This window comes from Salmo salar, chromosome ssa13 (genome assembly GCF_905237065.1).
Source record: "Salmo salar chromosome ssa13, Ssal_v3.1, whole genome shotgun sequence".
Lineage (NCBI taxonomy): Eukaryota > Metazoa > Chordata > Actinopteri > Salmoniformes > Salmonidae > Salmo > Salmo salar.
This window is the reverse complement of record NC_059454.1, coordinates 9,242,233-9,262,819: the sequence shown is the minus strand read 5'-3', so window position 1 is coordinate 9,262,819 and position 20,587 is coordinate 9,242,233. Positions and strand designations below refer to the sequence as shown.

The 20,587-nt window shown below is 47.1% G+C and overlaps 1 protein-coding gene across 1 annotated transcript in view; it reads right to left on the bottom strand.

Moving 5' to 3' along the window:
- Positions 1-20,587, bottom strand: part of LOC106566387 (potassium voltage-gated channel, Shaw-related subfamily, member 4) — a 68,560-nt gene that overhangs the window by 31,160 nt on the left and 16,813 nt on the right. Inside the window, exon 2 of the mRNA XM_014134361.2 lies at positions 452-595. Coding sequence (XP_013989836.1) covers positions 452-595 — 144 coding nt within the window. The remainder of the gene's footprint in view (positions 1-451; positions 596-20,587) is intronic.

The following is a 20,587-nucleotide window of genomic DNA, read 5'->3' as shown; positions in this document are numbered from 1 at the left end:
TAGAGGCTCTGGGTTCTCTACTAGAGGCTAGAGGCTCTGGGTTCTCTACTAGAGGGTGGAGGCTCTGGGTTCTACACTAGAAGCTAGAGGCTCTGGGTTCTCCACTAGAGGCTAGAGGCTCTGGGTTCTCCACTAGAGTCTAGAGGATAGAGGCTCTGGGTTCTCCACTAGAGTCTAGAGAGTAGAGGCTCTGGGTTCTCCACTAGAGTCTAGAGGGTAGAGTCTCTGGGTTCTCTACTAGAGACTAGAGGCTCTGGGTTCTCTACTAGAGGCTCTGGGTTCTCCACTAGAGGCTCTGGGTTCCCCACTAGAGTCTAGAGGGTAGAGGCTCTGGGTTCTCCACTAGAGTCTAGAGGGTAGAGGCTCTGGGTTCTCCACTAGAGGCTAGAGGCTCTGGGTTCTTTCTGGAAAGCATCATAGTCTATTGACAATGAGGATCCCTCTCTCTTACCTCCACCGAGACCACCACCTCCGTGTGGTTCCCCACCACCACGTGTTCCGTGCGGTTCTGCAGGTCATTGAAGTACTCGTGGGTCTCCAGACAGAACGTAGTGATGGAAACCAGAATGAAGAAGAGGGAGGCAAACGCTATGCCCTGAAACAAGACAATCAACCAGTCAATCACTCAATTAACCAATCACTCAGTTAACCAATCATTGAAATGTATTCATAAAGCCAGCAGATTTCAGAAAGTGCCTTCATAGTACAACTCAACTGCTGCCCTAGTTAAACAGTTTACAGAAGATAATCATGACGGGTGTCTACTCTGCCTCTGACCAATACCGACTGAATATATAGAGGACTTTTTACTGATATCGATAATAACAACAAGTAGCCTTTACTAACAGAATGTAATAAGTCTGCTAGTACAGGCTATTGCTAACTGGACAATTGATAGCTGATAACATTCAAAGTAGTAGTAGTAGATTTATTGGGTAATAAAAAAATAAAAGTACCTGGTACACATTGTTATGAATGTATCGTTAACTGTATCATTACCGTGATAATTCAGTCCATTTATTGGGATATGGATTTTTTTGGGCCCATATCACCCAGCTCTACTCTGACCTTAAACTCACCACTGGAAAGCTCACCATTCACCTGCTTTCCTGCTCATCTCCCACAATAACTCTGGTCTGTCTGTGTTTGTGTTAGCATTTGTGTTTGTGTTATCCATTGGAAAACAAATCCAAACAATGTACTGTACTGCTGATTGATTTGTGTGGGAGGGCTGAATGTAGAGATGGCAGGTACTAAGTACCTGAATGGCATTGACGGGACATACACGTATTTATCCAGCTGCCAGAGGAGGAGGAGGAGCAGAGAGAAGTACAGTAGAGAGATAATCCAATCTGTCCATGGTGATATAGTCAAGACTAATAACCCCTGAGTCCTCTCACAGTCACAGCGCCGTCCCAAATTCCACACCATTCCCTACATAGTGCACTACTTTTGACCGGGGCATATAGGGCTCTCTTGTCAAAAGAAGTGCACTATATAGGGAAAAGGGTGTCATTTCGAATGTACACTCAGACTATACAAGGGAATATGAAAACAGCTAATTTTCAGATGTGTTGATAGTCGATAGGTGACATTTGTCAACCTCCGTACTGTGGCCGCATCATAATCAACACCATGCTGGTATTAGTAGCTAGTTGACTATTGGCTAAATCACAATAAATGCTAAATCACACTAAAGGCGAAATCACACTGAGGGCTAAATCACACTAAAGGTTAAATCACACTGAGGGCTAAATCACACTACAGGTTAAATCACACTGAGGGCTAAATCACATTAAAGGCTAATCACACTAAGGGATAAATCACACTAAGGGCTAAATCACACTAAGGGCTAAATCACACTGAGGGCTAAATCACACTAAGGGCTAAATCACACTAAGGGCTAAATCACACTAAGGGCTAAATCACACTAAAGGCTAAATCACACTGAGGGCTAAATCACACTAAAGGCTAAATCACACTGAGGGCTAAATCACACTAAGGGCTAAATCACACTAAAGGCTAAATCACACTGAGGGCTAAATCACACTGAGGGCTAAATCACACTAAAGGCTGAATCACACGAAGGACTAAATCACACTAAGGGCTAAATCACACTAAATGCTAAATCACACTGAGGGCTAAATCACACGAAAGGCTAAATCACACTAAAGGCTAAATCACACTAAGGGATAAATCACACTAAAGGCTAAATCACACTAAGGGATAAATCACACTAAGGGATAAATCACACTAAAGGCTAAATTATTAACTGCTCCATCATTATGGGTACATCACATGTTTGATGTTTTTTTAATAGAATGAATACCATCAATCTTTATTGATGTAATAAAAAAGTGTGATAGAAAGACATCTAAAGTACATCTCCACAAAGAAAAGCTTTAGTTCCTCTATCATCATTACAACATTAATCAGTTAGTGTAAAACAGCAGAGGGAGGGTCCCCTGGGTCTCTGGGTCCCTAGTCTCTGGTACTTAGTTCCTGGTCCCTTGTCCCTGGTCCCTTGTCTCTGGTCCCTGATCTCTGGTGTCTGGTCTTTGGTCTCTGGTCCAGGGTATCTAGGTCCCTGGTCCCCGGGCTCTGGTCCCCGGGCTCTGGTACTTAGTTCCTGGTCCCTTGTCTCTGGTCCCTGATCTCTGGTGTCTGGTCTTTGGTCTCTGATCCCGATCTCTGGTCCAGGGTATCTGGGTCCTTGGTCCCCGGGCTCTGGTACCTGGGTTCCTGGTCTTTCTGGTGTCTGGTCTCTGGTCCCTTGTCTCTGGTGTCTGGTCTTTGGTCTCTGGTCCCTTGTCTCTGGTCCCTGATCTCTGGTGTCTGGTCTCTGGTCCAGGGTATCTAGGTCCCTGGTCCCCGGGCTCTGGTCCCCGGGCTCTGGTACCTGGGTTCCTGGTCTTTCTGGTGTCTGGTCCCTTGTCTCTGGTCCCTGATCTCTGGTGTCTGGTCTTTGGTCTCTGGTCTCTGGTCCAGGGTATCTAGGTCCCTGGTCTCTGTGTTCTGGTCCCTTGGTCCCCGGGCTCTGGTACCTGGGTTCCTGGTCTTTGTAGTGTCTGGTCTCTGGTCCCTGGTCTCTAGTCTCTTTGGTCTCTGGAGTATAGGTTCTGGGAACTACAATAAGTATTACTTTTGATCGTAGAATGAGTGGAATAAATCTTGGGATGGAAAGACAAATATCTACAGAAAATCGATTTGAGCCCATATAGTCTATCATCATAACAACATTCATCAGTGTGTGTAAAGCACGGTCTCCTGGGTCTCTAGCCGCAGGGGTGACTCACAAGGCCCTCTTCTGCCCCACAGAGAGTGCAGGTCCCTGGGGTTTCTCCTGCACAACAGAGGAGTGTGGATCTGTGGGGCCAGCCAGAGGACAAAGACAGCCAGTCTGCCTCCCTCCCTCCCTGTCCCTCCTTGTCCCTCCCTCCCTCTCTCCCTGTCTATCTGCCTGCCTCCCTGCCTGTCTGTCTGCCTGCCTCCCTGTCTGTCTGCCTGCCTCCCTGTCTGCCTGCCTCCCTGTCTTCCTGCCTGCCTGCCTCCCTCCCTCCCTCCCTGTCTGCCTCCCTCGCCACTGTCTGTCTGTCTGTCTGCCTCCCTCACTGTCTGTCTGTCTGTCTGTCTGCCTCCCTCCCTCCCTCCCTCCCTGTCTGCCTCCCTCCCTCCCTCCCTGTCTGCTCCTCTTTGTCTTTCAGAACGTGAAATGTTGAGTATGGCTCTGGAGAGTACCAGTGGCAAGCATATTTACACTACACTGAGAGATACTGCAGACCTACAGTCTGTACACACACACACACACACACAGAGAGAGACACACACACACACACACACACAGACAGACAGACAGACAGACAGACAGACAGACAGACAGACAGACAGACAGACAGACAGACAGACAGACAGACAGACAGACAGACAGACAGACAGACAGACAGACAGACAGACAGACAGACACCATCTAAACTCACAACCAGACAGCCAGAAAATTAAAACAGAACCATCAGTCTGACTAACAGGTGCATTTTGAGGAGGCGATATGATGTGTGCAGGTCTTGACTCCTAGCAGGAGACGATGTGCAGGTCTTGGCTCCTAGCAGGAGACGATGTGCAGGTCTTGGCTCCTAGCAGGAGACGATGTGATGTGTGCAGGTCTTGGCTCTTATCAGGAGACGATGTGCAGGTCTTGACTCCTAGCAGGAGACGATGTGCAGGTCTTGGCTCCTAGCAGGAGACGATGTGATGTGTGCAGGTCTTGGCTCTTAGCAGGAGATGATGTGCAGGTCTTGACTCCTAGCAGGAGACGATGTGCAGGTCTTGGCTCCTAGCAGGAGACGATGTGCAGGTCTTGGCTCCTAGCAGGAGACGATGTGCAGGTCTTGGCTCCTAGCAGGAGCCGATGTGCAGGTCTTGGCTCCTAGCAGGAGACGATGTGCAGGTCTTGGCTCCTAGCAGGAGACGATGTGCAGGTCTTGGCTCCTAGCAGGAGACGATGTGCAGGTCTTGGCTCCTAGCAGGAGACGATGTGCAGGTCTTGGCTCCTAGCAGGAGACGATGTGATGTGTGCAGGTCTTGGCTCCTAGCAGGAGACGATATGATGTGTGCAGGTCTTGGCTCCTAGCAGGAGACGATGTGATGTGTGCAGGTCTTGACTCCTAGCAGGAGACGATGTGCAGGTCTTGGCTCCTAGCAGGAGACGATGTGCAGGTCTTGGGTCCTAGCAGGAGACGATGTGCAGGTCTTGGCTCCTAGCAGGAGACGATGTGCAGGTCTTGGCTCCTAGCAGGAGACGATGTGCAGGTCTTGGCTCCTAGCAGGAGACGATGTGCTGGTCTTGGCTCCTAGCAGGAAACGATATGCAGGTCTTGGCTCCTAGCAGGAGACAATGTGATGTGTGCAGGTCTTGGCTCCTAGCAGGAGACGATGTGCAGGTCTTGGCTCCTAGCAGGAGACGATATGGTGTGTGCAGGTCTTGGCTCCTAGCAGGAGACGATGTGCAGGTCTTGGCTCTTAGCAGGAGACGATGTGCAGGTCTTGGCTCCTAGCAGGAGACGATGTGCAGGTCTTGGCTCCTAGCAGGAGACGATGTGCAGGTCTTGGCTCCTAGCAGGAGACGATGTGCAGGTCTTGGCTCCTAGCAGGAGATGATGTGCAGGTCTTGGCTCTTAGCAGGAGACGATGTGCAGGTCTTGGCTCTTAGCAGGAGACGATGTGCAGGTCTTGGCTCCTAGCAGGAGACGATGTGCAGGTCTTGGCTCCTAGCAGTAGTGGTGCAGGGATAAAATCACTGGGGAAGCCAAGCCCACCACCATATTAAAACCTCTGTGTTGTGGTAATTGTGTTAGATCTATAACCTGTTAATTCATATGTCTTTCTACCGTGATATAAAGGCCTGAAGGCCGAGACAATAAGAAGACACAGTAGCAGAATAAATTCAACCACACCTTTGTTTCATCACAAAACCGGATAGAATCCTCCGTCCAGTGAAGTCCACAAAGCATATTACATGTACAGTAACAGACAGTTACTTACAGCATGGTCAAGCAAGTTAATATTTCCGATATTTTAGGACGGCTAAACAACTATTGATTTAAAACCACAGAGTTACCGTATGTCGTAAAGAAAAACAGGAGCTGCCTCCACTATTGCAGCAGCATTTCAACATCATCAAATCACCTCTGCTTAGTCTAATACAGTGACAACTAAAATATACCCAAAACAACTCAGTCCAATAAGATAAATATGATGTGGCTGTCCATGGTTCTGATTTCTGTGTGTGTGTGTGTGTGTGTGTGTGTGTGTGTGTGTGTGTGCAAGTAGAAAAACATGTGGACTAACCCTACTTGTAGAGAAACACCAATGCCATCCTCTCTTTCAAGTTGATGAAATGGTCTGTCACTGTCATACAGTACATGCTTTTATTTTTTGTTGAAGACAAGGTGAGAAGACAAGGTGAGCGCTACCATCAGTCCTGTGTCATGCCAACAGTAAAGCATCCTGAGACCATTCATGTGTGGGGTTGCTTCTCAGTCAAGGGAGTGGACTCACAATTCTGCCTAAGAACACAGCCATGAATAATGGTACCAACACATCCTCTGAGAGCAACTTCTCCCAACCATCCAGGAACAGTTTGGTGATGAACAATGCCTTTTCCAGCATGACGGAGCACCTTGCCATAAGGCAAAAGTGATAACTAAGTTGCTCGGGGAACAAAACATCGATATTTTGGGTCCATGGCCATGAAACTCCCCAGACCTTAATCCCATTGAGAACTTGTGGTCAATCCTCAAGAGGCGGGTGGACAAACAAAAACCCACAAATTCTTACAAACTCCAAGCATTGATTATGCAAGAATGGGCTGCCATCAGTCAGGATGTGACCCAGAAGTTAATTGACAGCATGCCAGGGAGGATTGCAGAAGTCTTGAAAAAGAAGGGTCCACACTGCAAATATTGACTCTTTGCATCAACTTCATGTAATTGTCAATAAAAGCCTTTGACACTTATGAAATGCTTGTAATTATACTTCAGTATTCCATAGTAACATCTGACAAAAATATCTAAACACACTGAAGCAGCAGACTTTGTGAAAATTAATATTTGTGTCATTCTCAAAACTTTTGGCCACGACTGTATATCTTTGTGATGGTGATATGTAAGGTACTGTATAACACCAGAATCATAAAACACACCATTTTCTATGGAGGATGAAGGCCAGCTCAATAGTCTGTTCCATTGTCACCCCTGGTTAAATAACTTGCATATAAAGCTACTTTTAAAAAGGCCATTCCTTATTTATCACTGACTCCTTTATATTGCACTCTAGTCTCTCTGGTTAAATAACATGTCTGTAGAGTTTCTGTAACTCCTTCTAATGGCACTACTCATCACTATGATTATAATACAGTCATATATATGCCAATGGGATACTTGTATCATGTCTGTAGAGACACTGACCTCTATTGAACTGGGATGCTTGTATCATGTCTGTAGAGACACTAATCTCTATTGAACTGGGATGCTTGTATCATGTCTGTAGAGACACTGACCTCTATTGAACTGGGGGCTGCCGATCACACTCATATACGTCATCAATATAACAATAATAATAATAATAATAATAATAAGACAAAAAGTGACTTACAGTAAAGTGAGTGTATACAGAAAAACCAGTAGGACGCAATACTGTAAGATTTACTGAATGTGAAACCTCATCACTTCAATAATCCTATGTGCGCACACATGAAATCGTGTATAATACGAAGCTCTGAGAATGTATGAATGGACTATTTTAACATGGTAATGATGTCTGAGGCTGTCCTGAATGGAATCCTATTCCCTAGCCCTATGGGGGTCAAAAGAAGTGCACTATATACTGTAGAAAATAGGATGCATGAGAATGAATTCCACTTGAATCTGTGTCGGGGAATGGCACTTACTATGGATGGATAGGTTTGTCTGCATAATTTTTTTCAATTTAATTATGCATTGTTGATTTATGGTAGCCTATTTACAACTTGGCAAATCAAATTGATCTCTCAGTGACCGTTCTAATCGCCTCTTTGATTAAATTACACAATTATCTAGAAATTCAATCTGTGGCCGCACATAGAAAACAAGTACTTAGAAAAGGAAATTGTATTCTGTCAGAATCACTTTCACAGTAATATCTCTTAAATAACTAGCAATAAAGTGTTGTTTTACATCTGTGAGATAAATTAATTGAATCTCAGACTTGACAAAACTCACAGACCAACAAGTGTATCAGATCTATGTCTGTATGTACAGTGTCTTTGTAAAGTATTCAGACCCCGTGACTTTTTCCACATTGTGGTAGGTTACACCTTATTCTGAGATTGATTAAATTGTATTTTTTTTTCACTGATCAATCTACACACAATACCCCATAATGACAAAGCAAAAAATATCTGAAATATCACATTTACATAAGTATTCAGACCCTTTACTCAGTATTTTGTTGGAGCGCCTTTGGCACCGATTACAACCTCAAGTCTTCTTGGGTATGACGCTACAAGCTTGGCACAGCTGTATTTGGGGAATTTCTACCATTCTTCTCTGCAGATCCTCTCAAGCTCTGTCACGTTGGACTGGGAGCATTGCTGCACAGCTATTTTCAGGTTTCTCCAGAGATGTTCGATCGCGTTCAAGTCCGGGTTCTGGCTAGTCCACTCAAGGACATTGAGAGACCGATTCCCGAAGCAACTCCTGCGTTGTCTTGGCTGTGTGCTTAGGGTTGTTGTCCTGTTGGAAGGTGAACCTTCACCCCAGTCTGAGGTCCTGAGCACTCTGGAGCAGGTTTTCATCAAGGATCTCTCCGTTCATCTTTTCCTCGATTCTGACTAGTCTCCCAGTCCCTGTCGCTGAAAAACATCCCCACAGCATGATGCTGCCACCACCATGCTTCACCGTAGAGATGGTGCCAGGTTTCATCCAGATGTGACGCTTGGCATTCAGGCCAAAGAGTTCAATATTGGTTTCATCAGACCAGAGAATCTTGTTTCTCATGGTCTGAGAGTCTTTAGGTGCCTTTTGGCAAACTCCAAGCGGGCTGTCATGTGCCAATTACTGAGGAGTGGCTTCCGGTTGGCCGCTCTACCATAAAGGCCTGATTGATGGAGTGCTGCAGAGATGGTTGTCCTTCTGGAAGTTTCTCCCATCTCCACAGAGGAACTCTAGAGCTCTGTCAGAGTGACCAGTGGGATATTGGTCACCTCCTTGACCAAGGTCCTTCTCCCCCGATTGCTCAGTTTGGCAGGGGCGGCCATCTCTAGGAAGAGTCTTGGTGGTTCCAAACTTCTTCCACTTAAGAATGATGGAGGCCACTGTGTTCTTGGGGACCTTCAATGCTGCAGAAATTTTTTGGTACCCTTCCCCAGATCTGTGCCTCGACACAATCCTGTCTCGGAGCTCTACGGACAATTCCTTCGATCTCATGGCTTGGTTTTTGCTCTGACATGCACTGTCAACTGTGGGACCTCATATAGACAGGTGTGTTCCTTTCCAAATCATGTCCAATCAATTGAATTTACCACAAGTGGACTCCAATCAAGTTGTGTAAACATCTCAAGGATGATCAATGGAAACAGGATGCACCTGAGCTCAATTTCGAGTCTCATAGCAAAGGGTCTGAATACTTATGTAAATAAGGTATTTCTGTTTTTATTTTTAAAAACATTTGCTTGATGTGACAATAACCATAGGAGTTAACAATACTGCACTAACAGATCTTAGGAGTTAGCAATACAGTACTAACAGACCATAGGAGTTGGCAATACTACACTAACAGACCATAGGAGTTAGCAATACTGTACTAACAGACCATAGGAGTTAGCAATACTACACTAACAGACCATAGGAGTTAGCAATACTACACTAACAGACCATAGGAGTTAGCAATACTGTACTAACAGACCATAGGAGTTAGCAATTCTGTACTAACAGACCATAGGAGTTAGCAATACTATACTGATAGACCATAGCAGTTAGCGAAACTGTACTGACAGACCATTGGAGTTAGCAATACTGTACTAACAGACCATAGGATTTAGCAATACTGCAGATCTGGGATCAGGCTAGTTGGTCGATGAAATGCTGACCCATCAGCTTGTCTATTTACCTGTGTGGAGAGCCCAACAGCTTGTCTATGTATCTGTGTGGAGAGCCCAACAGCTTGTCTATGTATCTGTGTGGAGAGCCCAACAGCTTGTCTATGTATCTGTGTGGAGAGCCCAACAGCTTGTCTATGTATCTGTGTGGAGAGCCCAACAGCTTGTCTATGTATCTGTGTGGAGAGCCCAACAGCTTGTCTATGTGTCTGTGTGGAGAGCCCAACAGCTTATCTATGTATCTGTGTGGAGAGCCCAACAGCTTGTCTATGTGTCTGTGTGGAGAGCCCAACAGCTTGTCTATGTATCTGTGTGGAGAGCCCAACAGCTTGTCTATGTATCTGTGTGGAGAGCCCAACAGCTTGTCTATGTATCTGTGTGGAGAGCCCAACAGCTTGTCTATGTATCTGTGTGGAGAGCCCAACAGCTTGTCTATGTATCTGTGTGGAGAGCCCAACAGCTTGTCTATGTATCTGTGTGGAGAGCCCAACAGCTTGTCTATGTGTCTGTGTGGAGAGCCCAACAGCTTGTCTATGTGTCTGTGTGGAGAGCCCAACAGCTTGTCTATGTATCTGTGTGGAGAGCCCAATAGAACAGGCCATTTCAGCATCTGGATTATTGAAACACGGTTTAGTTTACACCCCAGACATAAACAGAGCTGGAGATCTGGTCTGAACACAATCTGGTCCACCGAGACGCTTTTGGAGTGAAGATGGTAGTTCACGCACGCACGCACGCACGCACACACACAGACTAACACACACATACACACACACAGACTAACACACAGACTAACACACACACACACACGCACACACAGAGTAACACACACACGCACGCACACACAGACTAACACACACACGCACACACGCACGCACACACGCACACACGGCAAGCATGCACAAAAAACATGCACGCACCCTTCCCTGTCTGTCTGTCTGTCTGTCTGTCTGTCTGTCTGTCTGTCTGTCTGTCTGTCTGTCTGTCTGTCTGTCTGTCTGTCTGTCTGTCTGTCTGTCTGTCTGCATGACCCTTTCTACCTAGGCTTTTAGCCAGTGTGTGAAAGAGACCAAGCCTAGACGTCTATACTATCTGTACTCATGGGTGAGAGTGTTAGGGTTCCATTCAATCAGATATGCTTTAGCCAACATGCGCATGAGGTGTAACTGCGAGCTGTCAAATCCACAAGTGGCTCCCGGCATTATACCTAATGCGGACATGAACAGAAATCGAATGCAGACTATGTTTACAAGTTCGAACACTGGAATGTGAGATGTAATCCACCCCTGGATTAGGTTGATAGAAATCCTCATTATTTTTGTTTCATGATTTTTCCATTTAAGCGTAAATTATTTATAGAATTATATTATTCCTACATTTTCTAAAGAAAGTGGTGCAGGTATGGCTTTGTGACAATGACAGCAAGAGCAGCTGCTCAGCGATTTGACAGCTCCAATGCAGTGTCACCAACCAATACCCCCAAAACATCCGCTATTCCCCTGGATAGCACTGATCTGATTGTCTGTTTATACCGTGACAACAGAGTCTACCAGGGGAGTGTTCCCAATGATACCCTAGTCCTTATATAGTGCACTACATTTGACCAAAGCCCTATGGACCCTGTTCAAAAGTAGTGCACTATATAGGTGAATAGGGTGAAATTTGGAACGCACAAACAAAGATATTAACGTTGACTATTAAGTATCAGAGAATTTAAACAGTGTCACAATGTTTGAACAGTTGCCAGTGTTAGACTCTTTCCAGGGTGCGTTGCCATGTTGGACTGAAGAATCCCTCAGTGTTATACAAGTCAAATGAAACACGTAACGCCAAGCTGGGGATGGGAGGCCTATGAAAAAGCTTCAATGGGGTAAGAAGTATTGATGTTCAAATGAAGAACAGGGTTTATGACAGGTCAAGTTACTGTAGACTCCCAGGGAAGGTGGCTGTATTAAAGGGGTCTGCTTTACTATACACTCCCAGGGAAGGTGACGTACACAGCTCTGAGCTCGCTGCAACCGTACTGTGCTGGCACAGAGAGAGACAGTAGGGGTGCCTGGGTTCACAGAGAGAGACAGTAGGAGTACCTGGGTTCACAGAGAGAGACAGTAGGAGTACCTGGGTTCACAGAGAGAGACAGTAGGAGTACCTGGGTTCACAGAGAGAGACAGTAGGAGTACCTGGGTTCACTGAGAGAGACAGTAGGAGTACCTGGGTTCACAGAGAGAGACAGTAGGAGTACCTGGGTTCACAGAGAGAGACAGTAGGAGTACCTGGGTTCACTGAGAGAGACAGTAGGAGTACCTGGGTTCACTGAGAGAGACAGTAGGAGTACCTGGGTTCACAGAGAGAGACAGTAGGAGTACCTGGGTTCACAGAGAGAGACAGTAGGAGTACCTGGGTTCACTGAGAGAGACAGTAGGAGTACCTGGGTTCACAGAGAGAGACAGTAGGAGTACCTGGGTTCACAGAGAGAGACAGTAGGAGTACCTGGGTTCACTGAGAGAGACAGTAGGAGTACCTGGGTTCACAGAGAGAGACAGTAGGAGTACCTGGGTTCACAGAGAGAGACAGTAGGAGTACCTGGGTTCACTGAGAGAGACAGTAGGAGTACCTGGGTTCACTGAGAGAGACAGTAGGAGTACCTGGGTTCACAGAGAGAGACAGTAGGAGTACCTGGGTTCACAGAGAGAGACAGTAGGAGTACCTGGGTTCACTGAGAGAGACAGTAGGAGTACCTGGGTTCACAGAGAGAGACAGTAGGAGTACCTGGGTTCACAGAGAGAGACAGTAGGAGTACCTGGGTTCACTGAGAGAGACAGTAGGAGTACCTGGGTTCACAGAGAGAGACAGTAGGAGTACCTGGGTCCACAGAGAGAGACAGTAGGAGTACCTGGGTTCACAGAGAGAGACAGTAGGAGTACCTGGGTTCACAGAGAGAGACAGTAGGAGTACCTGGGTTCACAGAGAGAGACAGTAGGAGTACCTGGGTTCACAGAGAGAGACAGTAGGAGTACCTGGGTTCACTGAGAGAGACAGTAGGAGTACCTGGGTTCACAGAGAGAGACAGTAGGAGTACCTGGGTTCCTGAGAGAGACAGTAGGAGTACCTGGGTTCACTGAGAGAGACAGTAGGAGTACCTGGGTTCACAGAGAGAGACAGTAGGAGTACCTGGGTTCACTGAGAGAGACAGTAGGAGTACCTGGGTTCACTGAGAGAGACAGTAGGAGTACCTGGGTTCACTGAGAGAGACAGTAGGAGTACCTGGGTTCACTGAGAGAGACAGTAGGAGTAACTGGGTTCACTGAGAGAGACAGTAGGAGTACCTGGGTTCACTGAGAGAGACAGTAGGAGTAACTGGGTTCACTGAGAGAGACAGTAGGAGTACCTGGGTTCACTGAGAGAGACAGTAGGAGTACCTGGGTTCACTGAGAGAGACAGTAGGGGTACCTGGGTTCACTGAGAGAGACAGTAGGAGTACCTGGGTTCACTGAGAGAGACAGTAGGAGTAACTGGGTTCACTGAGAGAGACAGTAGGAGTACCTGGGTTCACTGAGAGAGACAGTAGGAGTACCTGGGTTCACTGAGAGAGACAGTAGGAGTAACTGGGTTCACTGAGAGAGACAGTAGGAGTACCTGGGTTCACTGAGAGAGACAGTAGGGGTACCTGGGTTCACTGAGAGAGACAGTAGGTGTACCTGGGTTCACTGAGAGAGACAGTAGGAGCAACTGGGTTCACTGAGAGAGACAGTAGGAGTACCTGGGTTCACTGAGAGAGACAGTAGGAGTACCTGGGTTCACTGAGAGAGACAGTAGGAGTACCTGGGTTCACTGAGAGAGACAGTAGGAGTACCTGGGTTCACTGAGAGAGACAGTAGGAGCAACTGGGTTCACTGAGAGAGACAGTAGGAGTACCTGGGTTCACTGAGAGAGACAGTAGGAGTACCTGGGTTCACTGAGAGAGACAGTAGGAGTACCTGGGTTCACTGAGAGAGACAGTAGGGGTACCTGGGTTCACTGAGAGAGACAGTAGGTGTACCTGGGTTCACTGAGAGAGACAGTAGGAGCAACTGGGTTCACTGAGAGAGACAGTAGGAGTACCTGGGTTCACTGAGAGAGACAGTAGGAGTACCTGGGTTCACTGAGAGAGACAGTAGGAGTACCTGGGTTCACTGAGAGAGACAGTAGGAGTACCTGGGTTCACTGAGAGAGACAGTAGGAGCAACTGGGTTCACTGAGAGAGACAGTAGGAGTACCTGGGTTCACTGAGAGAGACAGTAGGAGCCACTGGGTTCACTGAGAGAGACAGTAGGAGTACCTGGGTTCTCTGAGAGACAGTAGGAGTACCTGGGTTCACTGAGAGAGACAGTAGGAGCAACTGGGTTCACTGAGAGAGACAGTAGGAGTACCTGGGTTCACTGAGAGACAGTAGGAGTACCTGGGTTCACTGAGAGAGACAGTAGGAGCAACTGGGTTCACTGAGAGAGACAGTAGGAGTACCTGGGTTCTCTGAGAGACAGTAGGAGTACCTGGGTTCACTGAGAGAGACAGTAGGAGTACCTGGGTTCTCTGAGAGACAGTAGGAGAAACTGGGTTCACTGAGAGAGACAGTAGGAGTACCTGGGTTCTCTGAGAGACAGTAGGAGAAACTGGGTTCACTGAGAGAGACAGTAGGAGCAACTGGGTTCACTGAGAGAGACAGTAGGGGTACCTGGGTTCACTGAGAGAGACAGTAGGAGTACCTGGGTTCACAGAGAGAGACAGTAGGAGTACCTGGGTTCACTGAGAGAGACAGTAGGAGTACCTGGGTTCACAGAGAGAGACAGTAGGAGTACCTGGGTTCACTGAGAGAGACAGTAGGAGTACCTGGGTTCACTGAGAGAGACAGTAGGAGTACCTGGGTTCACAGAGAGAGACAGTAGGAGTACCTGGGTTCACAGAGAGAGACAGTAGGAGTACCTGGGTTCACTGAGAGAGACAGTAGGAGTACCTGGGTTCACAGAGAGAGACAGTAGGAGTACCTGGGTTCACTGAGAGAGACAGTAGGAGTACCTGGGTTCACAGAGAGAGACAGTAGGAGTACCTGGGTTCACAGAGAGAGACAGTAGGAGTACCTGGGTTCACAGAGAGAGACAGTAGGGGTGCCTGGGTTCACAGAGAGAGACAGTAGGAGTACCTGGGTTCACAGAGAGAGACAGTAGGAGTACCTGGGTTCACAGAGAGAGACAGTAGGAGTACCTGGGTTCACTGAGAGAGACAGTAGGAGTAACTGGGTTCACTGAGAGAGACAGTAGGAGTACCTGGGTTCACTGAGAGAGACAGTAGGAGTAACTGGGTTCACTGAGAGAGACAGTAGGGGTACCTGGGTTCACTGAGAGAGACAGTAGGAGTACCTGGGTTCACTGAGAGAGACAGTAGGAGTACCTGGGTTCACTGAGAGAGACAGTAGGAGCAACTGGGTTCACTGAGCGAGACAGTAGGAGTACCTGGGTTCACTGAGAGTGACAGTAGGAGCCACTGGGTTCACTGAGAGAGACAGTAGGAGTACCTGGGTTCTCTGAGAGACAGTAGGAGTACCTGGGTTCACTGAGAGAGACAGTAGGAGCAACTGGGTTCACTGAGAGAGACAGTAGGAGTACCTGGGTTCACTGAGAGACAGTAGGAGTACCTGGGTTCACTGAGAGAGACAGTAGGAGTACCTGGGTTCACTGAGAGAGACAGTAGGAGTACCTGGGTTCTCTGAGAGACAGTAGGAGTACCTGGGTTCACTGAGAGAGACAGTAGGAGTACCTGGGTTCTCTGAGAGACAGTAGGAGAAACTGGGTTCACTGAGAGAGACAGTAGGAGTACCTGGGTTCTCTGAGAGACAGTAGGAGAAACTGGGTTCACTGAGAGAGACAGTAGGAGCAACTGGGTTCACTGAGAGAGACAGTAGGGGTACCTGGGTTCACTGAGAGAGACAGTAGGAGTAACTGGGTTCACTGAGAGAGACAGTAGGAGTACCTGGGTTCACTGAGAGAGACAGTAGGGAGTACCTGGGTTCACTGAGAGAGACAGTAGGAGTAACTGGGTTCACTGAGAGAGACAGTAGGAGTACCTGGGTTCACTGAGAGAGACAGTAGGGTTAACTGGGTTCACTGAGAGAGACAGTAGGAGTACCTGGGTTCACTGCTACCTGTTTCACTACAGATATATGATCCAGTTTGACATGAAATCAGCAGTGACTGCTCTTATTACGTCTCCAGCTGTTATTCCATTGTCCTGTCAACACATGGCTGTCAACACAAGGCTGTCTACACATGGCTGTCTACACAAGACTGTCCAGACAAGACTGTCCAGACAAGACTGTCTACACAAGGCTGTCAACACAAGACTGTCTACACAAGACTGTCAACACATGGCTGTCCACACAAGGCTGTCCACACAAGTCTGTCTGAAACAGTGTCACCGTGCTGCTAACAGACTGTGAAGCTAAACAGCTGGAAGTGATGGGAATCTGTGAGGACTCCCCATCTGCTACCTCCCACCTCGAAGAGAGAGAGAGAATACTCACCAGCTGTTACCGCCCGCTGTGTTGACAGTACCCTTTTCACCATACTGACCCAAAGGGTGGCATGCCGAGCTGTACAGTACTGGCCTGGTTACACATCCTCCATGGCAATGTAGAACATTCCAGACCTCCATTACACAAACAAACACTCCATTACACAATCAAACAGGTCCATTTAAACAAGGTGCTCAAGTGAAAAGAATGGCTAAAAAGTAGAAAGACAATATCTGATTTAATAGTGAAAAGAAACATTCTTCATGAGCAGTAATTAACCTAATAATTACCCTAGTAATAACAATTTTTGACTCACCACTTATGCTGCTGCTACTGTTTATTATCTATCCTGTTGCCAAGTCACTTTATTCCAAGTTATATGTAAAGTACCAGTCAAAAGTTTGGACACACCTACTCATTCAAGGGTTTTTCTTTATTTGTACTATTTTCTACATTGTAGAATAATAGTGAAGACATCAAAACTATGAAATAACACATATGGCATTACGTAGTAATCTAAAACGTGTTAAACAAATCAAAATATGTTTTATATTTGAAATTCTTCAAAGTAGCCAACCTTTGCCTTGATGACAGCTTTGCACACTCTTGGCATTCTCTGAACCAGCTTCACCTGGAATGCTTTTCCAACAGTCTTGGGTGATTAGTGCAATCATTGGATAATAAACTGGATGAGCTCCGGTCAAGTCTATCCTACCAACGGGACATTGAAAACTGTAATATCTTATGGCTGAACGACGACATGGATAACATACAGCTGGCTGGGTTTTCGGTCCATTGGCAAGATAGAACAGCTGCCTCCGGTAAGACAAGGGGTGGCAGTCTGTGTCTATTTGTAAATAACAGCTGGTGCACGAAATCTAATATTAAGGAAGTCTCGAGGTTTTGCTCACCTGAGGTAGTGTATCTCACAATAAGCTATAGACCACACTATCTACCAAGAGTTTTCATCTTTCTTTTTCGTAGCCGTCTATTTACCACCACAAACCGATGCTGGCATTAAGACCGCACTCAACCAGCTGTATAAGGCCATAACCAAACAAGAAAATGACCATGCAGAGGCGGCGCTCCTAGTGGCTGACATTTTCCACCTCTCCCTGACTGAGTCTGTAATACCTACATGTTTCAAACAGACCACCGTAGTCCCTGTGCCCAAGTAAGCAAAGGTAACCTGCCTAAATGATTACCGCCCCGTAGCGGTAATCACGTCGGTAGCCAGGAAGTCATCGGTAGTCACTGATGTTGGTAGCCAGGAAGTGCTTTGAAAGGCTGGTCATGGCTCACATCAACAGCATCCTCCCGAATATCCTAGACCCACACCGATTCGCATACCGCCCCAACAGATCCACATATGACGCAATCTCAATCGCACTCCACACTGCCCTTTCCCACCTGGACAAAAGGAACACCTATGTGAGAATGCTGTTCATTGACTACAGCTCAGCGTTCAACACCATGGTGCCAACGAAGCTCGTCACTAAGCTAAGGACACTGGGACTAATCACCTCCCTCTGCAACTGAATCCTGGACTTCCTGATAGTCCGCCCCCAGGTGGTAAGGGTAGGTAACTACACATCCGCCATGCTGATCCTCAACACAGGGGCCCCTCAGGGGTGTGTACTTAGTCCACTCCTGTACTCCCTATTCTCCCAAGACTGCATGGCCAAACACGACTCCAACATTATCATTAAGTTTGCTGACGACACAACAGTGTTAGGCCTGATCACCAACAACGATGAGACAGCCTATAGGGAGGAGGTCAGAGAACTGGCAGTGTGGTGCCAGGACATCAATGTGAGCAAGACAAAGGAGCTGATCGTGGACTACAGGAAAAGGCGGGCTAGAGCAGGCCCACATTAACATCAATGGGGCTGTAGAGGAGCGGGTCGAGAGTTTCAAGTTCCTTGGTGTCCACATCACCAACGAACTATCATGGTCCAAACACAGCAAGACAGTCATGAAGAGGGCACGACAAAACCTTTTCCCCCTCAGGAGACTGAAAAGATTCGGCATGGGTCCTCAGATCCTCAAAACGTTCTACAGCTGCACAATTGAGAGCATCCTGACCGGTTGCAACTGTTCGGTATCTGACCATAAGGCGCTACAGAGGGTACTGCATACAGCCCAGTACATCACTGGGGCCAAGCTTCCTGCTATCCAGGACCTATATAATAGGCGGTGTCAGAGGAAAGCCCATAGAATTGTCAGAGTCTCCAGTCACCCAAGTCATAGACTGTTTTCTCTGCTACCGCACGGCAAGCGGTACCGGAGTGCCAAGTGTTGGATCAAAAGGCTCCTTAACAGCTTCTACCCCAAACCAAAGGACTGCTGAACAATTAATCAAATGGCCACCGGACTATTACATTGACCCCCCTCATTATCTATGCATAGTCACTTCACCCCTACCTACATGTACAAATTACCTCAACTAACCTGTACCCCTGCACACTGACTCTGTACCGGTACCCCCTGTATATAACCTCGTTATTGTTATGTTAAGGGAGATACTAAAGTGTTTTAGTACTATATCTCTTGACACAATGATGAAAATAATCATGGCCTCCAAACCCTCAAGCTGCATACTGGACCCTATTCCAACTAAACTACTGAAAGAGCTGCTTCCTGTGCTTGGCCCTCCTATGTTGAACATAATAAACGGCTCTCTATCCACCGGATGTGTACCAAGCTCACTAAAAGTGGCAGTAATAAAGCCTCTCTTGAAAAAGCCGAATCTTGACCCAGAAATTATAAAAAACTATCGGCCTATATCGAATCTTCCATTCCTCTCAAAAATGTTAGAAAAAGCTGTTGCACAGCAACTCACTGCCTTCCTGAAGACAAACAATGTATACGAAACGCTTCAGTCTGGTTTTAGACCCCATCATAGCACTGAGACTGCACTTGTGAAGGTGGTAAATGACCTTTTAATGACGTCAGACCGAGGCTCTGCATCTGTCCTCGTGCTCCTAGATCTTAGTGCCGCTTTTGATACCATCGATCACCACATTCTTTTGGAGAGATTGGAAACCCAAATTGGTCTACATGGACAAGTTCTGGCCTGGTTTAGATCTTATCTGTCGGAAAGATATCAGTTTGTCTCTGTGAATGGTTTGTCCTCTGACAAATAAATTGTAAATGTCGGTGTTCCTCAAGGTTCCGTTTTAGGACCACTATTGTTTTCACTATATATTTTACCTCTTGTGGATGTCATTCGAAAACATGATGTTAAATTTCACTGCTATGCGGACGACACACAGCTGTACATTTCAATGAAACATGGTGAAGTCCCAAAATTGCCCCTAGAATTTCTAAGCAAACGGCTGGAGGTAGGGCTTTCTCCTATAGAGCTCCATTTTTATGGAATGGTCTGCCTACCCATGTGAGAGACGCAGACTCAGTCTCAACCTTTAAGTCTTTACTGAAGACTTATCTCTTCAGTAGGTCCTATGATTAAGCATAGTCTGGCCCAGGAGTGTGAAGGTGAACAGAAAGGCTGGAGCAACGAACCGCCCTTGCTGTCTCTGCCTTGCCGGTTCCCCTCTCTCCACTGGGATTCTCTGCCTCTAACCCTATTACAGGGGCTGAGTCACTGGCGTACTGGTGTTCTTCCATGCCGTCCATGGGAGGGGTGCGTCACTTGAGTGGGCTGAGTCACTGACGTGGTCTTCATGTCTGGGTTGGCGCCCCCCCCTTGGGTTGTGCCGTGGCGGAGATCTTTGTGGGCTATACTCGGCCTTGTCTTAGGACCGTAAGTTGGTGGTTGGAGACATCCCTCTAGTGGTGTGGGGGCTGTGCTTTGGCAAAGTGGGTGGGGTTATATCCTGCCTGTTTGGCCCTGTCCGGGGGTTTCATCGGATGGGGCCACAGTGTCTCCTGATCCCTCCTGTCTCAGCCTCCAGTATTTATGCTGCAGTAGTTTATGTGTCGGGGGGCTAGGGTCAGTCTGTTACATCTGGAGTATTTCTCTTGTCTTATCCGGTGTCCTGTGTGAATTTAAATATGCTCTCTCTAATTCTCTCTTTCTCTCTTGCTTTCTTTCTCTCGGAGGACCTGAGCCCTAGGACCATGCCTCAGGACTACCTGGCATGATGACTCCTTGCTGTACCCAGTCCACCTGGCCGTGCTGCTGCTCCAGTTTCAACTGTTCTGCCTGCGGCTATGGAACCCTGACCTGTTCACCGGACGTGCTTGTTGCACCCTCGACAACTACTATGATTATTATTATTTGACCATGCTGGTCATTTATGAACATTTTAACATCTTGACCATGTTCTGTTATAATATCCACCCGGCACAGCCAGAAGAGGACTGGCCACCCCTCATAGCCTGGTTCCTCTCTAGGTTTCTTCCTAGGTTTTTGGCCTTTCTAGGGAGTTTTTCCTAGGGAGTTTTTC